At 37.0% G+C, this 18,159-nt stretch overlaps 1 protein-coding gene across 1 annotated transcript in view; it reads left to right on the forward strand.

Moving 5' to 3' along the window:
* Window positions 1-18,143, forward strand: part of Lrrc7 (leucine rich repeat containing 7) — a 516,598-nt gene extending 498,455 nt beyond the window's left edge. The window contains exon 28 of the mRNA XM_040288837.2: window positions 128-18,143. Coding sequence (XP_040144771.1) covers window positions 128-132 — 5 coding nt within the window. The 3' untranslated portion in view covers window positions 133-18,143. The remainder of the gene's footprint in view (window positions 1-127) is intronic.
* The last annotated feature ends 16 nt before the right edge of the window (window positions 18,144-18,159 follow it).

Raw genomic sequence — 18,159 nt, forward strand, 5'->3', positions numbered from 1 at the left:
TGGTATATTTCCCAGAAGTAACTTTGAATGCATTTTAAAATATTGAGTTTTCGATGAGAAAATTCTTTCAGAGCCTGATTCTATTTGTTAAAACTCATGCCACAACCACTGTATCCAAATACTGTAGGATGATCATCATTCGTCAAGATCAAGATCCCCCTCTGGCCACCCCAGGATCACTTACAGGAAAACAAACTCAGGAGTGTAGTTTTGTGTCAAGGAAACATCTCAAATTGTTCCAACAGTGCTGTTTAATCTTTAGTGGGAGAGGCAGGAGGAGAGCCCAGTGTGGGACTTCCCCAAGTCTTTTTCTTACATTAGGTTTCAACATCAATCCCAAGGCATCAGGAGATACTTCTGAGACACTCAGCTGAGAGGATCAAGATCCTAGTAAACACCTGTGCCACTCCTGATGTGACAACATTATCTTAGGCCAATGCTTTAATACTTCCTGTTCCACAGTTCAGAAATGAGGAAAAGAGAAAAGGGACCCCCTGACCAACTGGAAAAGAAATCTGATGCCAGAACACCTCATTGTCAGTTGTACTACCATGCTGCATGCAGAGAACAGGCAGGTAATAATGAAAAGGGGATTTTTTTTTAGTTGACTGAATAATCACATAAGGAAAAAAACATCCAATTAATCAATTGATAGGGAACCAAAACCAATAAGTCATTGATTTTTAAGTATCAACTTCTTTTTAATAACTGGCTTGCTGCCTGAAACTTAGAATCTAATTTGGGTTAACAACAATAAAAGTCAAGGGTGTGCCTTTAAAAAAAGAAAAATCAACAACAAAAAGGAGTGGAATTCATAATGGCCCTTCTTGATTTTTTTTTTACTGATGTTTTTTTGCTGAGGAAGCTGTTTCTATGTGACAGATCAGTAAGATGTAATGGAGGGAACTGAAAAAGATTAGAGGTGGAAAGAACAAATGGTGAAAATTATTAGCAGAATTGTCACAGAGTTTGCAAGACAAAAGGCATTGGTAGATGATTTTTAAAATAGTACGTTGTCATAAAAGCTTTCTTAGGATAATTCCAGCCCTCTAGATAACACAAGTTGCCTAAACACACAATTTCAAAATGGTTAGTGTATTATGACAAAGAATACCCAAAGTCAGTATGACACACAAGTATTTGCATTGTGCTAATTTGTTGCTATTTGAAGCCCATGGAAAATATGTATCCCAGTGACTTGGAAATGTAATATATAGAGATCAAACTATCTGTATTGTTTCTGCACCTTACCTTGGATTACCACCATCAAGATGGAAAACAGCTTTGAAGAGGGGGTGACAAGCTAATATTGATCTGTTTTTAATCTTAAAGGTGATTGTACACATATTACTACTATAATTGTTTATTTTAAGATAGGACTAAAATACCTTTTATTGTGTGAGGTAAAGTAAGAAAAGATTCAGAGACAAGAAAATGTTGAATTTAGATTTATGTATTCAAACATTACATGAAAAATATCTGAATTTGCCATAATGTTTGGATAAAAAAAAAACAGAAAAACTTTACTTTTAATCATAAAATTTATTTAATATCTCTACCACGATTTAGATCTTTGAAAAATGCAGTGTACTTACCAATTTGTCTTTCCAGTGACTTTTAATGATATCCTTGATCAATTTCTGCTCCTGGTTGGCACACAAATCAAGAATACCTATTCTGATAAATATACTCTTATCAAGAGACAAGGATACAATATTACCAGATAAAAATCCACATTGTTATAAAAAGTTGTCAGTTCAGTCAGACAACACATTTGACCAAATAGCAGGTTAATTGAAATGCTAGATGAGCAAAAAGTAAAAAGTTGTGCAGATAGTGAAATCCAATAAGTTAAAAGGGTGGGTCTTTATCTAGCATAGGAAAAGCAGGGCTGAGTTCCCAGTAGAGTGTCTCTCACAGAAATGCTGACTTTCTGAGCTTAATAAAATGTTCAAAAACTTGAGTTAGTGATGTGCCCTCTCTTATGATTGTAGCTACCTGATCAACTGGGAACTGGGGAGAAAGTTCCAGACTCAAGATCACACATACATAAACTTTTTTCCATTAGTAACACAAGTACTTCCGATGAATAAAAGCATCTCGCTTTGGCTCAGAAGTTTTCCCCATCACCCAACAAGACTATAACCCAAAAATTCATTATAGAAAGAAAATAGAATGTGGAACCAGGCATGGTGGCATAGGCCTATAATCTCAGTGACTCAGGAGGCTGAAGCAGGAGAATTGCAAATTCAAGTTCAGCCTAAGGAACTTAGCAAAACCCTGTCTCAAAATAAAAAAATAAAAAGGTCTGGAGATGTAGCTCAGTGGTAGAATGCCCCTGGGTTCAATCCCTAGTACCTCAAAGAAAAAAAAAAGTAGAATGTGGCTGTGGAAAAATGGATGTATACTATGGAAATCATGTGGGTTAATATTATAGGAGACCCAGCTCTCCCATGCATCCTTTTAAACTCCATTTTGACCTGAACTACTCAGAGTGGGTATTTTCCAAGACACCCCACTGTACAAAACTAAGGCAGGTGCAATCGAGTTTTCCAGTTATATCCTGAAACATCTAGGGGCATTTCTGTTTCTAGATGCAAAACTGACCTCTCTTCATTGCTGCTGTTGCCACTGTAGATCCATCCCTCCAACCCCATGCTGCTCAAAGGAAGTGGTGTGCTGTTCTCTTGCTGAAGCAAGCATAAGTGGCCCCTGTAGAGCTCCAGCTGTTCAGAGACCCTTGAGCATCAGCTGACAGCTTCAGCTCCCAGTTTGGAAGGAATTGTCTTAGGTGATCATGGAACCTGGAGAAGTGACAGTAACCAAGGCCCAAAGGTGGGGCACTTACTGAGTCACTGACAACCACATTGCAAAGCTTACAGGCAAGGGTGAGGGTGGGCACTGCCTTAATAGAACTGTTCCCATTTTTATTATTTAGTTTTTCATTTATCTTTTTTTAAATGTTGGAGTTTGCCATATTAAGAGACTTTCTCTGAGCTTTCTAAAATAAAATTCATAAACTTATTCTATGTTGAGAGCCCCAGAAGGTCTGTCCTGTGACCACTGCCTTCAAGCAGGCACTCAGGGAGCAAGAGACCAGAAATGAACTACTCAGAAACAGTAAGTGAACAACATTCATTTAGCTGGCGGCTTGTCATTGCCCCAGGCCTCTCTCCTCACCTTTCACTCCATCTGCAGAGAATGGTTTGGAAAGTTTCCTGTAAGGGTTGAGAGTACAAGAAATTCTACTCAGAAAATTCAGAAAGTTCTGATACAATGAGGGGCAGAGGTTCACTCCAAGTTTTTATTAAACATCCTGCAGTGAAAACAGAGGACTGTTGAATTCCCCCGGCTTTTAACAGTGTGATTATCTTAAACTGCCCTGGTAGAAGCCAAAATAAGGAGAAATAACTGAGAGAAGGAAAATCACTTACTTGTTCCAACTTGAGAGGTATTTCTTCAGTTGGCCAGGTTTCCTGGGTTACATTCTGTGCAGGACTCCAGCTTGCGGTCTGTGTAACAACATAGTGACAAGCAAGGTAAGAAATTGGCCTGGATAGCAGGCATGCACAGGGGTTAAAGGTGTCTACAGCTGCATCGATTTCTCCCCAAGCTGTCTGCAAAATGTTCCCTTTTTTGGCCTAATTTTGTTCACAGCAGCAACCGAAAGTCTAGAAGGTTGTAAACCTGAACAGCATTTATATAGAAAGTATTAAAATCCCTTGATTCCTATTAGTATAGCATTAGAACCAGGCCTGACCCAAAGAAAAGTCATGAGTCAAGTTTTCAAAAGTGAATTTATTTTTTTAATTCAAAAGTGAGATTTTTTAAAGCAGGCACAATTTCCATTTCTCCTTAAAAAAAAAAAAGAAAAAAAGAAAAGAAGAAGAAGAAGAAGAAGAAGGCAGCTGTTTTTATTCTTTAAGGTTAATCTAATTTTTGATGGGTGTTGGGATTGGTGCTAAGAAGAAAACTTAAGTGACTCTTCCAAAATTTCCCTAGCTTTAAAAGTATTTTTCATTAGTGTTGTACAAGAGTGTTGCTTGTGATGATTTTTTTTCCTCCCTTAAAGTTAAAAGATGAGTTAGCCTAACAGATAGCCAGGCATCTCTACACCTAGAGTTAAGTATCTGGTACAGGGACTTTTATTTTCATCAGCAACTTGTGTATTTTCTCCATGGGAAAACATTTTAGTGTAACTGAATCTCAGAAGCTTGAGGTGTGTCTTTCATAAATTGGAAACATTTGGAGACTTCATAGACGCAGATAACAAAAACATTAAATGCAATGATTATCAATATTATAAGTATCTGTTGAGCATCAACTACCTATCAGGCACCACAAGGAAGATCATGTAGTCTCCTCATCCCAGGAACCTCACAAAATTCCAGACAGTACGTGACAATGCAGTGAGATCCTTTGTCCTTTGCCCTTAACTCATCTGTTGGCAAAGGAATTGGCACCTGTATCTAGTCAAATCTGAACGCAGTTGCTCCATGTGTAGCTGCCAGTAGGGCTCCCTACTGTGTCCTACTGCCTCTGGGAAGCCACCGTGAATGTTTGCAGGACTTAGGGAAACTGCATAGATGGGATGTGGCCAGTGTGAATACCTTGTTGGACAAGGTAAATAGAAACCAGAATCCCTTTAGCATCTTGAAGAGAGGCCATAATTTTGTCAGTTTGTAAGCCCTAAAGAGGAAAGGGAACACAATGAGGAATGGTGCTCCTCAAACTGGCCCAGCGCCAATTGGGTCTGTGTGCCCTTTACATGATGGGAGGAGATGTGAGTCAATGCTTGGACAGACTGAGGTGTTGACTGAAAACATTCTTATATGTGCAATGCCTCTTGTGACCACTGCTTCCTGTAGGCAGACTCTCAACACAGTGGTCTAATGTTAGCATGAGCAGCTCAAGAATGCAGTGGGTTGAACCTTCATTCAGCTGGCTGCCTTTGAACTTAGGAGTTCACTTGGAGTTGTGAAAGAAAAATAAGGATAGAGTAGTTTGGAAGAAGGAATCCCCATCCCCTTTTAGCTCTAAAATTTAACTGCTGCCTCATGCTGCCTGACATAGAAAAGAAAATTCTCATTGCAAGATTTCTACCCAATCCCATGAAAATACTATTTGTATGAGGTTGGATCACACCTATCCATGTATCATAGATACCTATTCTTCCAAGAAAAGTTTGATCCTAGAATCTGAGTTATTTTTCCCTCATGCTATGTGTACTTAGTGTTTTAGACACAGAGATCCTTCCCCTTCCCTGTGCTTTTGCAGCTTCTGTCCCCACAAGTTTCTCTACAGGAAAGCTTCCTGTCCTCGTTCCCTTTCTAATTTATCAAAGTCATATGCAGACTTCAGATCCAGCTTCAACAGCACTCCAAACATTAAGCCTTCCCTAGTCTTACTGGAAAGAATTATGCATTATGATACTTTGTTTATTTTGTAGTATCTTCACATTCTGCCTGAAATGACAGCTATTTTGGTATTTGTTTTTTCTCTCCTGTCAACTGTAACCTCCTTGAGAGAGGATCAGACAATGTTTAACAGAGGCCTTCTGGGGAGAACTTTAGGAGGACACCTTTGCTTCTGCTAACCCTACATCCTAATGCTTGTCTTAGTGTCAGAAACAGTAGATGCTCAATATATATTTGTGCACTGTTTAAATGGATGACAGGCCTCACCCATAAATGCATTTAATAAATATTGAATTAAACAGGAAACTGATGTTCAATTTTCATCACCTTAAACCATGAACCTTGTATCTTCTCAGTTCATTCACCATTCCTAGTTTTGAAAACAAAAACAAACAAACAAAAAAAAAACTCTTTTAACCTGATCTTCCTTCTCTCCTTGGCATTTCTTCTAAAAACTCTTAGGTCTTTTGTGATATATCAGAAATTATTTTTAATTTCCCTCTTATGTGTTCTAAGCACCTAACCCTGTCTAAAACATTTAAGAAGTGGCTTGTGTTCACTAAATTGGAGCATATCGTATCTATTCTTTGAATTTGTTTCATTTCTCTTCTGGGAAGAATTCATGCATATAGTTGTCAGAAATATCTTAGAGGATGAATGCATGAGGCTGAACTCAGAAGGCCATGATTTTGGCATTTTAGAGATAATCAAACCCAGTTCCCTCATTTTACCAAGAGTCCCCAAGGCCCTGAAGACTATTAAACTAAGGAGGTTAAGTCTGGTTTTGCACCCTTTTTAACCATTCTTTGTACATTGCCACTGGTATATTACTTTGACTAAGCGATTTTCACAAGTTGGAGGTGGGGAGAAGAGTATATGGAGTTGTGAAAGAAAAATAGGGGTAGGGTAGTTTGGAAGAAGGAATCCCTATTCCCTTTTAGCTCTGAAATTTAACTGCTTCCTCATGCTGCCTGTTACAGAGTAAAGAAGAGTAAAAAATTGTCTCTGCATAGGCCTTTGGCCACAGCTGAGCATGACAGTGTCTACACCCTGCATTTTAGCATCATTTCATGGATGGATCCCACCTCCTGTATCCCTATAGTGAAAATGTGATAAGTTCCAGGTAAATTTCTCAGGCGACTGCAAAAACTACAGAATTGCTGTGATTAGACCTGGGGGTTGCAGACTGGGTGGATCCATCCTAGTGGTAGAGCATTGCTTGGCATGCCTGAGGCCCTGGGTTGAATCCCCAGCACCATTCCACCTTCCCCTCAAATTGGTATGATTGACTATTCAGATAGACCATACACACACACACACCCCCCAAAAAAAACAAGATCATATTGATTAAACCATCTCCCCCCAATTTTTATAAGGATCATAATTTGGCCTGTTGATCACAAAGGAGAATGAGAACATGTTTAAGTTGTCATGAACAGTGGCTTTGTTAGATTTTTTCCTTCACAGGACAAAAAGTGGAATTCAGCCCCTTAAAAGAAAAATTGTGTCTTAGTACAATGAGCCCCAAGTTGGTGAGTTCCTAACTCCTAACCATGGTCACTTTATTGCTCATAAAAACCTGATTTCCTTGCAAACAAAACATTGCTGTCTTAGCTTCTTTCAAAAATATGTCCCATGTTTTTCTCTTTGTGCTTCATAGTAAATTGATTCCAGAACTGAGTATTCCCATACATCAAATCTTTGTTGTCTATTATTTTGCTTATAGAACTAATACTAATTACTGTCATCCTGCCTCTGCTTTTCACGTGCCTTTTTATAAGGAGAACTTGCTAGCTCTCTGTTTTGGCTAATTATCTTCTTTTCATGAAATTTTTGGATTTAGAAAGATCTAGAGGTCATAAGTCTCTCTTAGAGGAAACTTCCATCATTGTCTTCTTTGACAGTCTGCTGCCTCAGACTATCCAAGGTCTTACTGTTTGGTCTGATAGGCCAGTGTCAGTATATTTGCATGAGAAAGGAATGCCAAGTCTGCTTGAACAAAAATGATATGAAAAATGAAATGGAAAAATGAAATATTAATTGAAAGAATGATGCTATCTTAGGATAGTAACGGGGAAAGAGTAGTAGAGAAGAGTAAGAGTACTTTAGTATTTTAAGTAAAAGAATTTTTGAATAGTAACTAAGAGTAAGAGCAGATGAGGACTGGGTAGGGGAAATTAAATTATTACAGGAGCAAGAATGAGCAAAGGCAAAGAGAGATAGAAGATTGGTAAAGAAGAATGAAAGAAACAGAATGAAAGAAATCAGATTCCAGCATCTCCTTTGGTCTCTTGACATTGGTACCCCTACTTCATACATCCCTGGATTCCCTTCCTCTCTCTCACCCTCTCCTTTCTTCTGGCTGAAAGAGTGATGCTTCAGCTCTTCCAGGTGTCAATTCAACACAAAAAAATAATTCATCTATTATAAATATATTTAGTTTAATTGCTATGCATTTCTAGGAGCTGTTTTTGCAATGTATTGGTAACTTTTCTAGTCATGCATCTTCTCAGAACAAGTAAAATCACTACAACTTATCTCATTAAAAGTTGTCAGAGTTGAGCTGGGGATATAGCTCAGTTGGTAGAGTGCCTGTCTCACATGCACAAGGCCCTGGGTTCAATCCCCAGCACCAAAAAAAAAAAAAAAAAAAAAAAGGAAACAAAGTCTAATATCAGACAATATTGATATATGTAAAATTTTGTGGAGAAATGAAATATATTATTGTCTTGTCCTAAGACTGACTGAAAAGGATCTTGAGAGGTTCTGACTCCTTTGTCTCCCTCCCTTCAGGAAAGAGTTAATGCTATTTATATAAATTCCTCCAGGGGCTACAAAGTCTGATAAAATTGATAAAGCAACAAATCATGTATTTCAATCCAATAAAACCCTCAGTTTAAATTACTGAGTTCAAACCTTCATAAACTACACCCACATACATATAATCAGACACATCCACATACTTTTTAAGGAACTTATCTCTGCAGTGAAAAAGATCCACCACTAGATGGCGGCATTATATGTTGATTTTATTACCTGCGCCTTGGCATTTCAACTCCCTTGTAGATGGTTGGACTAATGCAAACACCCCTTTTCATACTCTTTTGAGAGAATTAATTTGAAACTATACTGTAAACATGAGAAAAATAAAAGAGCTTTGAGTTTATTTTAAGTGGTTTCAGTGATATTTGACTAAATCGCTATAGTGGCATCAAACACCCAGGACATCAACTCTGTTCTCTCTCTAAGCTTTAGATGAGTGTGTGTTTTAAGGTTTCATGTTTCTTAATGGTTCAATTTAATTATCACATTCATACATTTAATAGGTCTCCAACTTGCTTTTGCTTCTCCAAGTCTTTGTGTTGATTGCCCATTATTTAATCCACACTTCCTACAGGTATGCTAAGTCCAAATATGTGGGAATATATTTGCTATAAATTGCTTAAAATTTAAATGAGCCCTACAAAAACTAAACATCAAGAACTAAGCTTACCTAGAATAACCTTTATATAATTCTAAAACTAATCCATCTGAATATGTGTGTATCTGTTTAGCTTTATTTTCAGCAGGCATCTGGTGGTAACGAGGCATCTGCTATAAACTGATAATTTTTCATTATATCTATCTGCACAAGGAATGAGAATAATATTATAATCAGATTTTAAAATTATGAACTGAATAAGCAATGTATTTCAAAAAGTATCTCAAGGCAAAAACCAGATTCCAGGGATAGCTTACAGTATCCCCAAGCCGCTCTTCTTTTGGCTACATTGACTGGATGTCACAGGCACAGAGCCTTGGCAGCCTGGGTGACACATATCCTCAGGCTATTTTGGTTCTTAGGTATTTGGAATTTCAGGGCCTCTGATGGCTGGATCATTGTTAAAGAAGCTAAATGCTTCTGCTTACTTCTTCTAAGCTAATTATATCTTCACTCTTCCAGTTCACTAGCACCCGTGGCTGGGCTTCTCCTCTGTTAATCCCATCAAAACCCTACTTATTTGTGCATATATAGTATTTTTCTGCCAACCACTTAATATTTTTTTTCTTCCAACTGAAAACAAAAGCAGAAGGAATACAAGATGTTCCTCCCTGAAGTTTTATGTAAAATTCAATACCCGGGCATTTTCCTCCAAAGGAAATTGTTTCTTCTAGCCACATGATCACCAGCTCAGCTACTAGGCTCTTTCTTAGCAAATTGGACTCAACTTTCTCAGGTGAGTGGTGTTTATAACTTTGTTACCTTGAACCAACCACCTTGGGATATGCTTCCTCTCTTTTCAGAATCTCCTGAACAAATTTAACTTATACACAATATTGCTGCAGATCTTAGAGCAATTATAGCAGGTGTCTGTCATGGGTCTGTTCTTTTGAACACAGCATTTGGCATTTTTTATTTGTTTTATTTTCTATTTCATTGTCAGGCTTCCATAAGCTTTTGATAGATTTAGTCAGAGAACTAAATATGAGAATGAAAATTAGGAAGAATTTTACTGAGAATGATGAGAAAACTCCTTGTAAAGTTTCTAGGTACTCCAATAGTTCTTTGTGCTTTTCTGCTGGTATTATACTACCTCTATATTTTTGGTATCAGATATTACCTACAGTATTTTTTCCCCTTGGTCATATATGGTTAGTTTTTTGTGCCTGGGAGCAGTGCTTCCTACCCAATGGCTAGCATAGTTCCCTCTTGTGCTGATAATGATCCCCTTGGAGCCTGAGAGCTTATGACTTATTGCTTTCACTTTCCTACACATCTGTGCTCCATAATGCTGCACAAACATTGTCATTTCTCTTTGTTCCATGATGTGAAGAGGTCAGAAGCTTTGCTTTTAGGCAGAACAAACAGGAACATCGCTGAGGTTGGGTTAGGTAGGGCCTTCAGCAGCTGTGGTGAAGCTATCAAATACATTAAACCCTTTAAAACCTTTCCTGTCCCAAGGTGCTGACTGTCCAGTTGTGTCACTTCCCTTAGGGATAAGTGAATGATCGCCATAAGCAAGACTTAACTTTATTGGTGTTCAATAAGCCAGAATTCCCTAAAAGAAAGATGTTAGGTTGTGGGCAAGTCTCATTCTCCAAACTGGATTTCTCCTGTGTTATCATTATGTAAACTGTTTCTAACTTGTAACACATTTCTTTACTGGCTGTTCTTTGGTTTATTTCAAACCAGCTATCTCTGATAGCAAATTTGGAACATAATTCTTCAGCCAAACTTTTGGGATCATTTGCCTTGGCAATATTTTTGTACTTGATAGGATTTCAAGGTCTCCTTATGATCAAAGCATATTTCTCTAGGAGGCCAGCACTCTGGTATATTCTTTATAAACCCACAGACACAGTTAATGACATTGCAGATCTATGTGGTCATTTCCCAGAGGAGTTCAAACTTGAGAAAATCTCTCTCTCCTCCCCCTGATTCTCTTTGTACACACACACACACACAAACACATACCTCTCTCTCTCTCTCAATATCAAATCTCTCCCCTTTTCTCATTTCTGCATATTTCCTAAAAATCATAGTTGCTATCTATGTAACCTAGGGCTCTAGATCATAAGAAACTACTCAAAGGTAAGGGACTATTTCTTTTTTCCCTTTTTTACTTTCCATGAATATTCCCAACATGCTCACCTACACCTTATATTATTTGTGTTTTGAAAATTCCCCAGACCTGCTGGTGTGAACAGATGTAGCTTAGGGAGGTGGCATTTCTGGGGATTGAACCCAGGGCCTTGGGCATGCTTAGCCTGCAGGTGCTCTGCCACTGAGCACCCACAGGTCCTAGAGAGGTGTTTAAATGGTTCTCAGCTAAGGCAGACTCTGGACCATCTTAGGTTTGTCTTTAGTATTTATTCTCCTTAAAAAAAAAAATCAGTGATTTTAAAAGCATATATTTTTCTTGCTGTCCAGTTTAATCAACAAATGTTAATGAGAAAAGGATTATGTTCAAAGTCAACTATGAGAACAATAAACTATAAATACCAATAAACCATTATCTCTTCTTCAAGATACACAGTCTAGTGGTAAGACAGACATATGAAAAGTCTAATAAATATAAGAAGAAAATAGGGAGCACAGAACAATGTATTGTCATTTTCTCTCACAGTCTAATAAAATGGCAAATGTTTCTGTTTGGCTTTACTGTGGATAAGAAACATTTTTCTGTTCCCAGGTTTTGTCTATGTACACACACACACACACACACACACACACAATTTTTTTCCTCAAACAGGACAAGTCTCAGATGACAGTGGAGACATAAAGAACTGCAGTCTCATCTGGAATAAATCCTACAGGGGAGGAGTAGTCATAGACCAGCAAAGCTTTAGCTTTCCACTTGCCTTTGACTTTGTCCATCCAGTGGGATGCCCTGTAGGGGTCAAAGTCAGAGGACGTGCAGGAATCACCGGCAGCTCCTCTTCCCTGGAGTAAGGACACTGAAGACCCAGTATGTAACTCAAGGTTTGATAACAAAGGCTAATGTTCAGATGGCAGGGATTAATTTGAGAAAAGGAAAGAATAGAAGTTAACCTTTGGTGTCTCTTGATGTCTTTGCTTTAAAAGAATCATTTGTGTGTTAAACACCAAATTAAAATTGTATGGACTTTTGATAGACTTGCATATCATAAACACTTATCATGTACCTAAATATAAAAAAAATAACACTTCTTACTGTTAGCAAACACATGAGGTGGAGACTTTGTATTAAAGTACAGAATGGGAACTATAGAAACTTGAACAACACCTAAGATAAAATTTTCTAGTGAATAAAGTACAGAGCACCTGGAACAAGGTAGACACAGATCACGTCTGATGCCTGTCACTTAGGTGAATGGCTGAAATGGCCACATGGCCCACTACACCAGATCTTCTTGGTAACTCTGTGTATGTGATATAGCAGAGAATCACTTCAATGACCTCAGAGAAAAAGCATAATTCAAATTATTTTAAAAAATTGAAGCAGCAGAATTTTAATTCTTAGTAACTTATAGGGTTTGTAGAATGAATAGATGTGCTAAAATTATTAAATACTTTCCCTGGAGAAGTTCAAGTTTGTCCAAGGTATTATCTGTTAGTGAGAGGATCAGTGGACAGCCACAACAAAAACTGCTCAGTCTTTAATTCAGTCCTGATCGGCTAGGCTTCCTCCAGGTATCAGCTGGCTGATTTTAGACCATAGGGAGCTGGGCAGTGTTGCATCCCAACAACTAGGGAGGCTAAAGCAGGAGGATCACAAGTTTAAGGCCAGCCTGAGCAACGTAATAAGGCCCAAAGCAATCTAGCGAGACCCTATCTTGAAGTAAAAAAAGGACTGGGGGTCAGCTCAGTGGTAGAATACCCCGGGTTCAATCCCCTGTACTACAAAAACAAAGAGACCATATAGATATGAAAAGCAGACATCTCTCTATCCTATCACAAATTCAAAAGAATAGCCACTTATGAAGAACCCCTTGTGTTTCACTATCCTATCTCAGGAAGAGATCTGTTTACCTGTCCTTTATAAAAAAAACAAGGCTTCATGTAGCAATCAAGATTGGTCTTGCATCAGGTTATTTCTACCTGCCCAAAAAAAAAAAAAAAAAAAAAATCCACAAGTTTGGAAGTCTCCAATCCTGAAAATTATTGGAATATTGATATAAGAAATTTGCTTAGCATACGCAAGACCACTATGCAACACTGCCCAGCTCCCATCTGTTTAGAGTCCTACACATATTATCAAGTTTGCCTCCAAACTATAAGTGTTAGAAAATTCAGACACTTTATTGGATTTCAGAATTCTGTTAAGTACTCTTGGAAGGAAAGAAACTAATGGGCTTTTGACATTTCAAGAAGTCACTGTTGAGATTATTAAAGGCTTCAGTAAGGAACTCTAACAAATAGATCAGGAAGTCATTAGTAAGAAAACATTTCTAGTGAAATCTGCCCAGTGTATTTCTTGCAGAAAAGCCTACTTTACTCAAACCATTTGCCATTAGATGTACCCTAAAGATAATTACCCAATACTGGTTTGTCTCCTGCTTCCTGAACTCCTGAGCACCGTAGTAAGGCCCTAAGCAATGCAGCCCTATCCATTGTCCAGGTGAGTGTTATGTTTCTAGTTTTTTAAAATTTTTCCTTCATGTTTGAGGGAAGAGGAAGACTTCAGGTAAAGGGTGTCACTAATACTAGCTCTCAAGGAAGGGTCAAGTCATCCATCGACAGTGTGACCTTTCCTTGTCTCCTCAGAAAAAACTACATTTCAATGTAGGCTATGTCTAAAGCAATAGGAATAAGGCATTAAATAAAGAATTTTAGCAGATAGCCTTTTGGAAGTTTGGTGGAAGAGGGTGCAGTCTCCTCGGAGCCTCAGCAAATACAACATGCAAGTAGTTCTAGGATAAGGCTAAAACTCTAAATCCCTGTAAAGATTTTCCTGGACAGTCTGGTTTGATCAGTTTACCATGAGGTCCAGAATGACAAAGAGGGAACAAAGGGAGGACTCCTATCAAGTGAAATAATCATTCCTTAAAAAGAAATTAAGTTCTTGGTTACTTATGACAGTTGCCTTGTTGGGGAGGGGAGCTATATATTTGTAAATTATATATTTTTGTTGTTGTACTTTGTTTCTGAGTACTTGGAATTATGCTTCAGCAATAAAATATTAGGTGTGCAATAATCTTGTCAGCTAGTGTGTGCTAGGATTAGAGTTGTTACAGAAGGCTGCTTTTGTTTATCAAGTCTTCCCAAAGGACATATATGATCATACACTTAATTTAACATTTGGGCTTAAGAGCTTAACCTTATCAGGGATGGAACTGTATTTTACAAAGTTCCCTTTATAGGCAACATGAATATTCCTTTCTCCTGGCATTCCGTACATCTGCTCCTAGGAACAGCAACCAGCCAAGTCATTTTGTCCATTTTTGTTGAACTGGATACATGAGGAACACCCTGTTTCTTTAAATCCCAAATGCTCAATTGTAGAAACCAACTCCCTATCAATTTTTTCCACGTTTAATCCTTCATGTCCCATCATATATTCATTTTCCTGCATTGGTTCCCATGGCAACAAGTCTGTTGGCAAAGAAAGTGTGACTCTGCTTTTCGCCTTCTGCACAATGCAAAATCCTTCTCAGGCAACTGTCGGTAATCAGGCAGGAGACTACAGTTCCCTTGCTAATGCCAAAAATCTCCTCCCCTCCTGTGTGCATTTCCCATCCTATCCCTAAACCAGGCTCACTGGCCCAGAAGAAAAGATAGCATACACAAGCATTGCCCAGAATTCCTTCAACTACTGATACAAATATTCAGATCTCCCATTGAACCACAGATGCGAGGATTTAACCTTTTTATTCAGATGGCTTTCTTCTCCAAAAGTGTCAGTGATTAATGCATAATTAATGACAAACCACTGGGGTCAACATGGAAAAGCAAGTTTCACTCATTTTTCTATAAGAATATCCTCAATATGCATCTGACATATAGCCCAGGGAATAAGTTATATCCTGAACTGAGCCTTGAATCAGTATCAAATGACAGGACAGTGGGGACATTTAAGTATTTTCTCCTAGGATTAGTTAAATGGCACCAGATGGGAGATCAAGAAATTATTCCAGAGTCTTGAGCTACTGGAGAGAGAAATAACAAAGATGTAGGTAAGGAAAGAGGACACTGTAACTGGTGGCTTCATGTGAGCAAGGGAGCTTCAGTTGGGATAATTCAGTGTTCAAGTATGAAAAAGGTAAGAAACTTAAGGAAATGGAGGATGGAGATAGAGAAGAGAATGGGAGCCTGAAAAGAATAATAACTTCATTCAGACTTTGGCTCAACTCCATCTATAAAATATTTTTGCTAGTAATGTTTCTCTTAATAGATTATGTTTTAAACTTTAGAATTCCATCATTGCTTGGCACTAGTAACCCCAAACTCCTATGTCCTCAACATTTACAAAAAAACAGGAAGTTTGTCAGAAATTGAATAAGATTTATTTAAATGTGTGTATAGATTTTTTTTCCCTAAAGTTGATCAATTCAGGGGAATGAAAATATATGTTAGAAATAAAAAAATGTAGTTATCTCAGTTATAGTTATGGAAATTAGCAATGTAAATGATCCCCTTTTGCCGAGTCTTATAAAATGTGATACTTAAGCACAGTGAGTTTTAAAGTTAGCTGCATATATTGTACAAAGCTATTTTTGGCTCTTTATAGGTTATTTTCCTACATTAAGAAAAGTTTTCTTATAATAAAAACTTGTTGTGACTCAGGTTTTGTGTCTATGCATAGACACGTATACATAGGAGGGTTTTTCTTTGCTCATTTGTTTTGCACAGCTGAAGTAATGAGGTTAAATAATGCCTAAGTATGCAGGTCAGTTGACCTTTAAGAGAGCCGGATTAAGGAAAGCATTTGACAAATGGACAAAAAAAATCACATTGTATTTCCTGTATCTCTCTATCCCTCTTGCACTGTCCTAGCTCTCTACTGAAGAATCTCTCATTTAGTCAGGAAATCCAAGATGAAACTCTCAGGCAGAAAGAATATAAAGCAGTTCCCATACTTGCTAGAAAAGTTAATTTATTTTCAGAATGTACTATTGAAATAAGTTATTTTCAATACTGGTCTTTCCACCCAAGAAGACTCTTACTGGTCTTGAATGTGGGAAAGGCATCTGATTCAGGTCAGAAACAATGTTTTCTGTTGTTTTGCTCGTAAGAATTTAGTTTTAGCTTTGATGACACCTAGTGTCAATGGAATGCAATAAATCTTTAATACTTCTGCTCGATGATGATTAGGCATTTCTCTTTAACAGTTTTCCTCCTGTAAAATGCAAAGCCTTATTATTTTGTTTGGAATGAAGAGAAAGATAATTGAGAGATCAACCTCATATATTTTGATTGAGGAACCAATAAAGTTTCTCTTTGTATACATTGTATAGAAGGGACTAAAGGAAGCTTAGGGATGGTAACATTGTCTACATGAGGAGGAGGAATTTTTTCCCCAAGTTCAATATAGAAAATCAGAGGTAAATCTACAGAATTCTGCTCAAAGATTATCACAAATGATCTTGTAAAAGTTTACTGCAAGATTACTGTAGATTATTGCGTATATAGTGTTATTTTTTCCATTTTACCACCACCCAAGGGCACCCCTCACCGAACTGGATATATGTAAATCATAATATGAACCATGGTCTCATTCTATTCAGAGAAGAAATATTAAATTAACAGAAGTGATTCTGAAGGATAACAGTGGTAAGTTTTCAAATGATTTGTTAATAAGTAAAAAAGGTACTCTATATATTGTTTTGAGGTTAAGTATAAAATTCTTTATTTTTTGAACTATAATTAATTTCTTTTGACCTCTGTTATTTTGGGGCATAATGCTTTTATTATTCTATAAAGTTCTAATTTCAGTTATATAAATTAATATTTTCATATGTGCCAAATACAAACACAAATTTTTCATTTGAGGTCATATTAATCAGTTAGTGAAATATTTCACTCTCTTGTAAGTTTAAGAAAAATTCCTAGGCAGTGATTCAACTTTGAGTCATTATTTTAGTAAAATGAAGACAGTCTCTAGAGTCATATTCTTTTATAATATCTGACTTCACTACCATATGTGCAGCACAACAGTGACATCTTAAGGCCAAGTAACCAGAGTTCCTTTAGTCAGAGAAAGAACTTGAATTGGGATCTGATTTCAAAGAAATTCCATTATGTTAACAAGTAGTTTTCAAGTTTACAATATGCAATTAGTAGATAAAGTGCTTCTTATGACTTCTTTTGCAGTCTTTGTGAACATTTTAATGTGCATTAGTAAACGCTGACATTTTACATAGACATACTGTATATTAATGCATGCATTTCACTGCATCATTTACTGATACTCCCCTTGTAAAGCTTTTATGGAAGAACCAACAGGCCACAGCAGTATAGCAAAAGAGGCTTAATCTTTATAAATTGGGGCCTTTTCTGTCTCTTTGCTAGCCTAGGTGGCTGTATACAAATTCGGGTGGGAGGGGGCAGGAAACACCTCTTAACATTTAAGATTTTCTACTTGGGTATATGCTAGTCAACTCCAAACAAATTGCTTACTTTAATAAAGAAAGTTTTAACATTTTATAAAAAAAATCAAATCATGACATGTTTAATTGAAATGGCTGTATTGTAATTAATATTTTGAGATAATTGTGATTTTGAGCTTAAAATTATATATAAAAATTGTCATTTTTGTATGTGTTAAAAGGACTATTGTATCATGATTAACAGTACTTTTTAGTTGGACAACATTGATGTAAATAAAACTGAATGAGAACATATTTACTACTTTATTAACATAGATTGTGAATGTACTTAATGGTTTTTTTTTGCAGTATGAGACCATAACAACCTTGAAAACCGCTTCATTTTCCGTGCAAAGAAGTCCTATGAATCTATATTTTAAATTTACTGAATCAGTGAAATGACTTTGTAGGTTAATTTGCAAATGCAAGCTGTATTCTCCAGTTTTACTTTATGTATTGACACTAATTGGTAAAGGTGTACAATGTGATTAGAATGCATTTTGAAGATGCTTTCTGTACAGATATAAAATACAGGGACTAAAATAATGCTGTGCAGTGTATAGCAGAGCCATTTTTCGGCTTTGGTGTACTCAACTTTTTCAGTATTTAAAAAAAGTGTTTTGAATAACATAAAAGTCTCTTTATTGTATAAATAATAAAATGTCACCTTATTGTAAAGTGTCTTTTGTTTACT

Source organism: Ictidomys tridecemlineatus, chromosome 11 (genome assembly GCF_052094955.1).
Source record: "Ictidomys tridecemlineatus isolate mIctTri1 chromosome 11, mIctTri1.hap1, whole genome shotgun sequence".
Classification (NCBI taxonomy): domain Eukaryota; kingdom Metazoa; phylum Chordata; class Mammalia; order Rodentia; family Sciuridae; genus Ictidomys; species Ictidomys tridecemlineatus.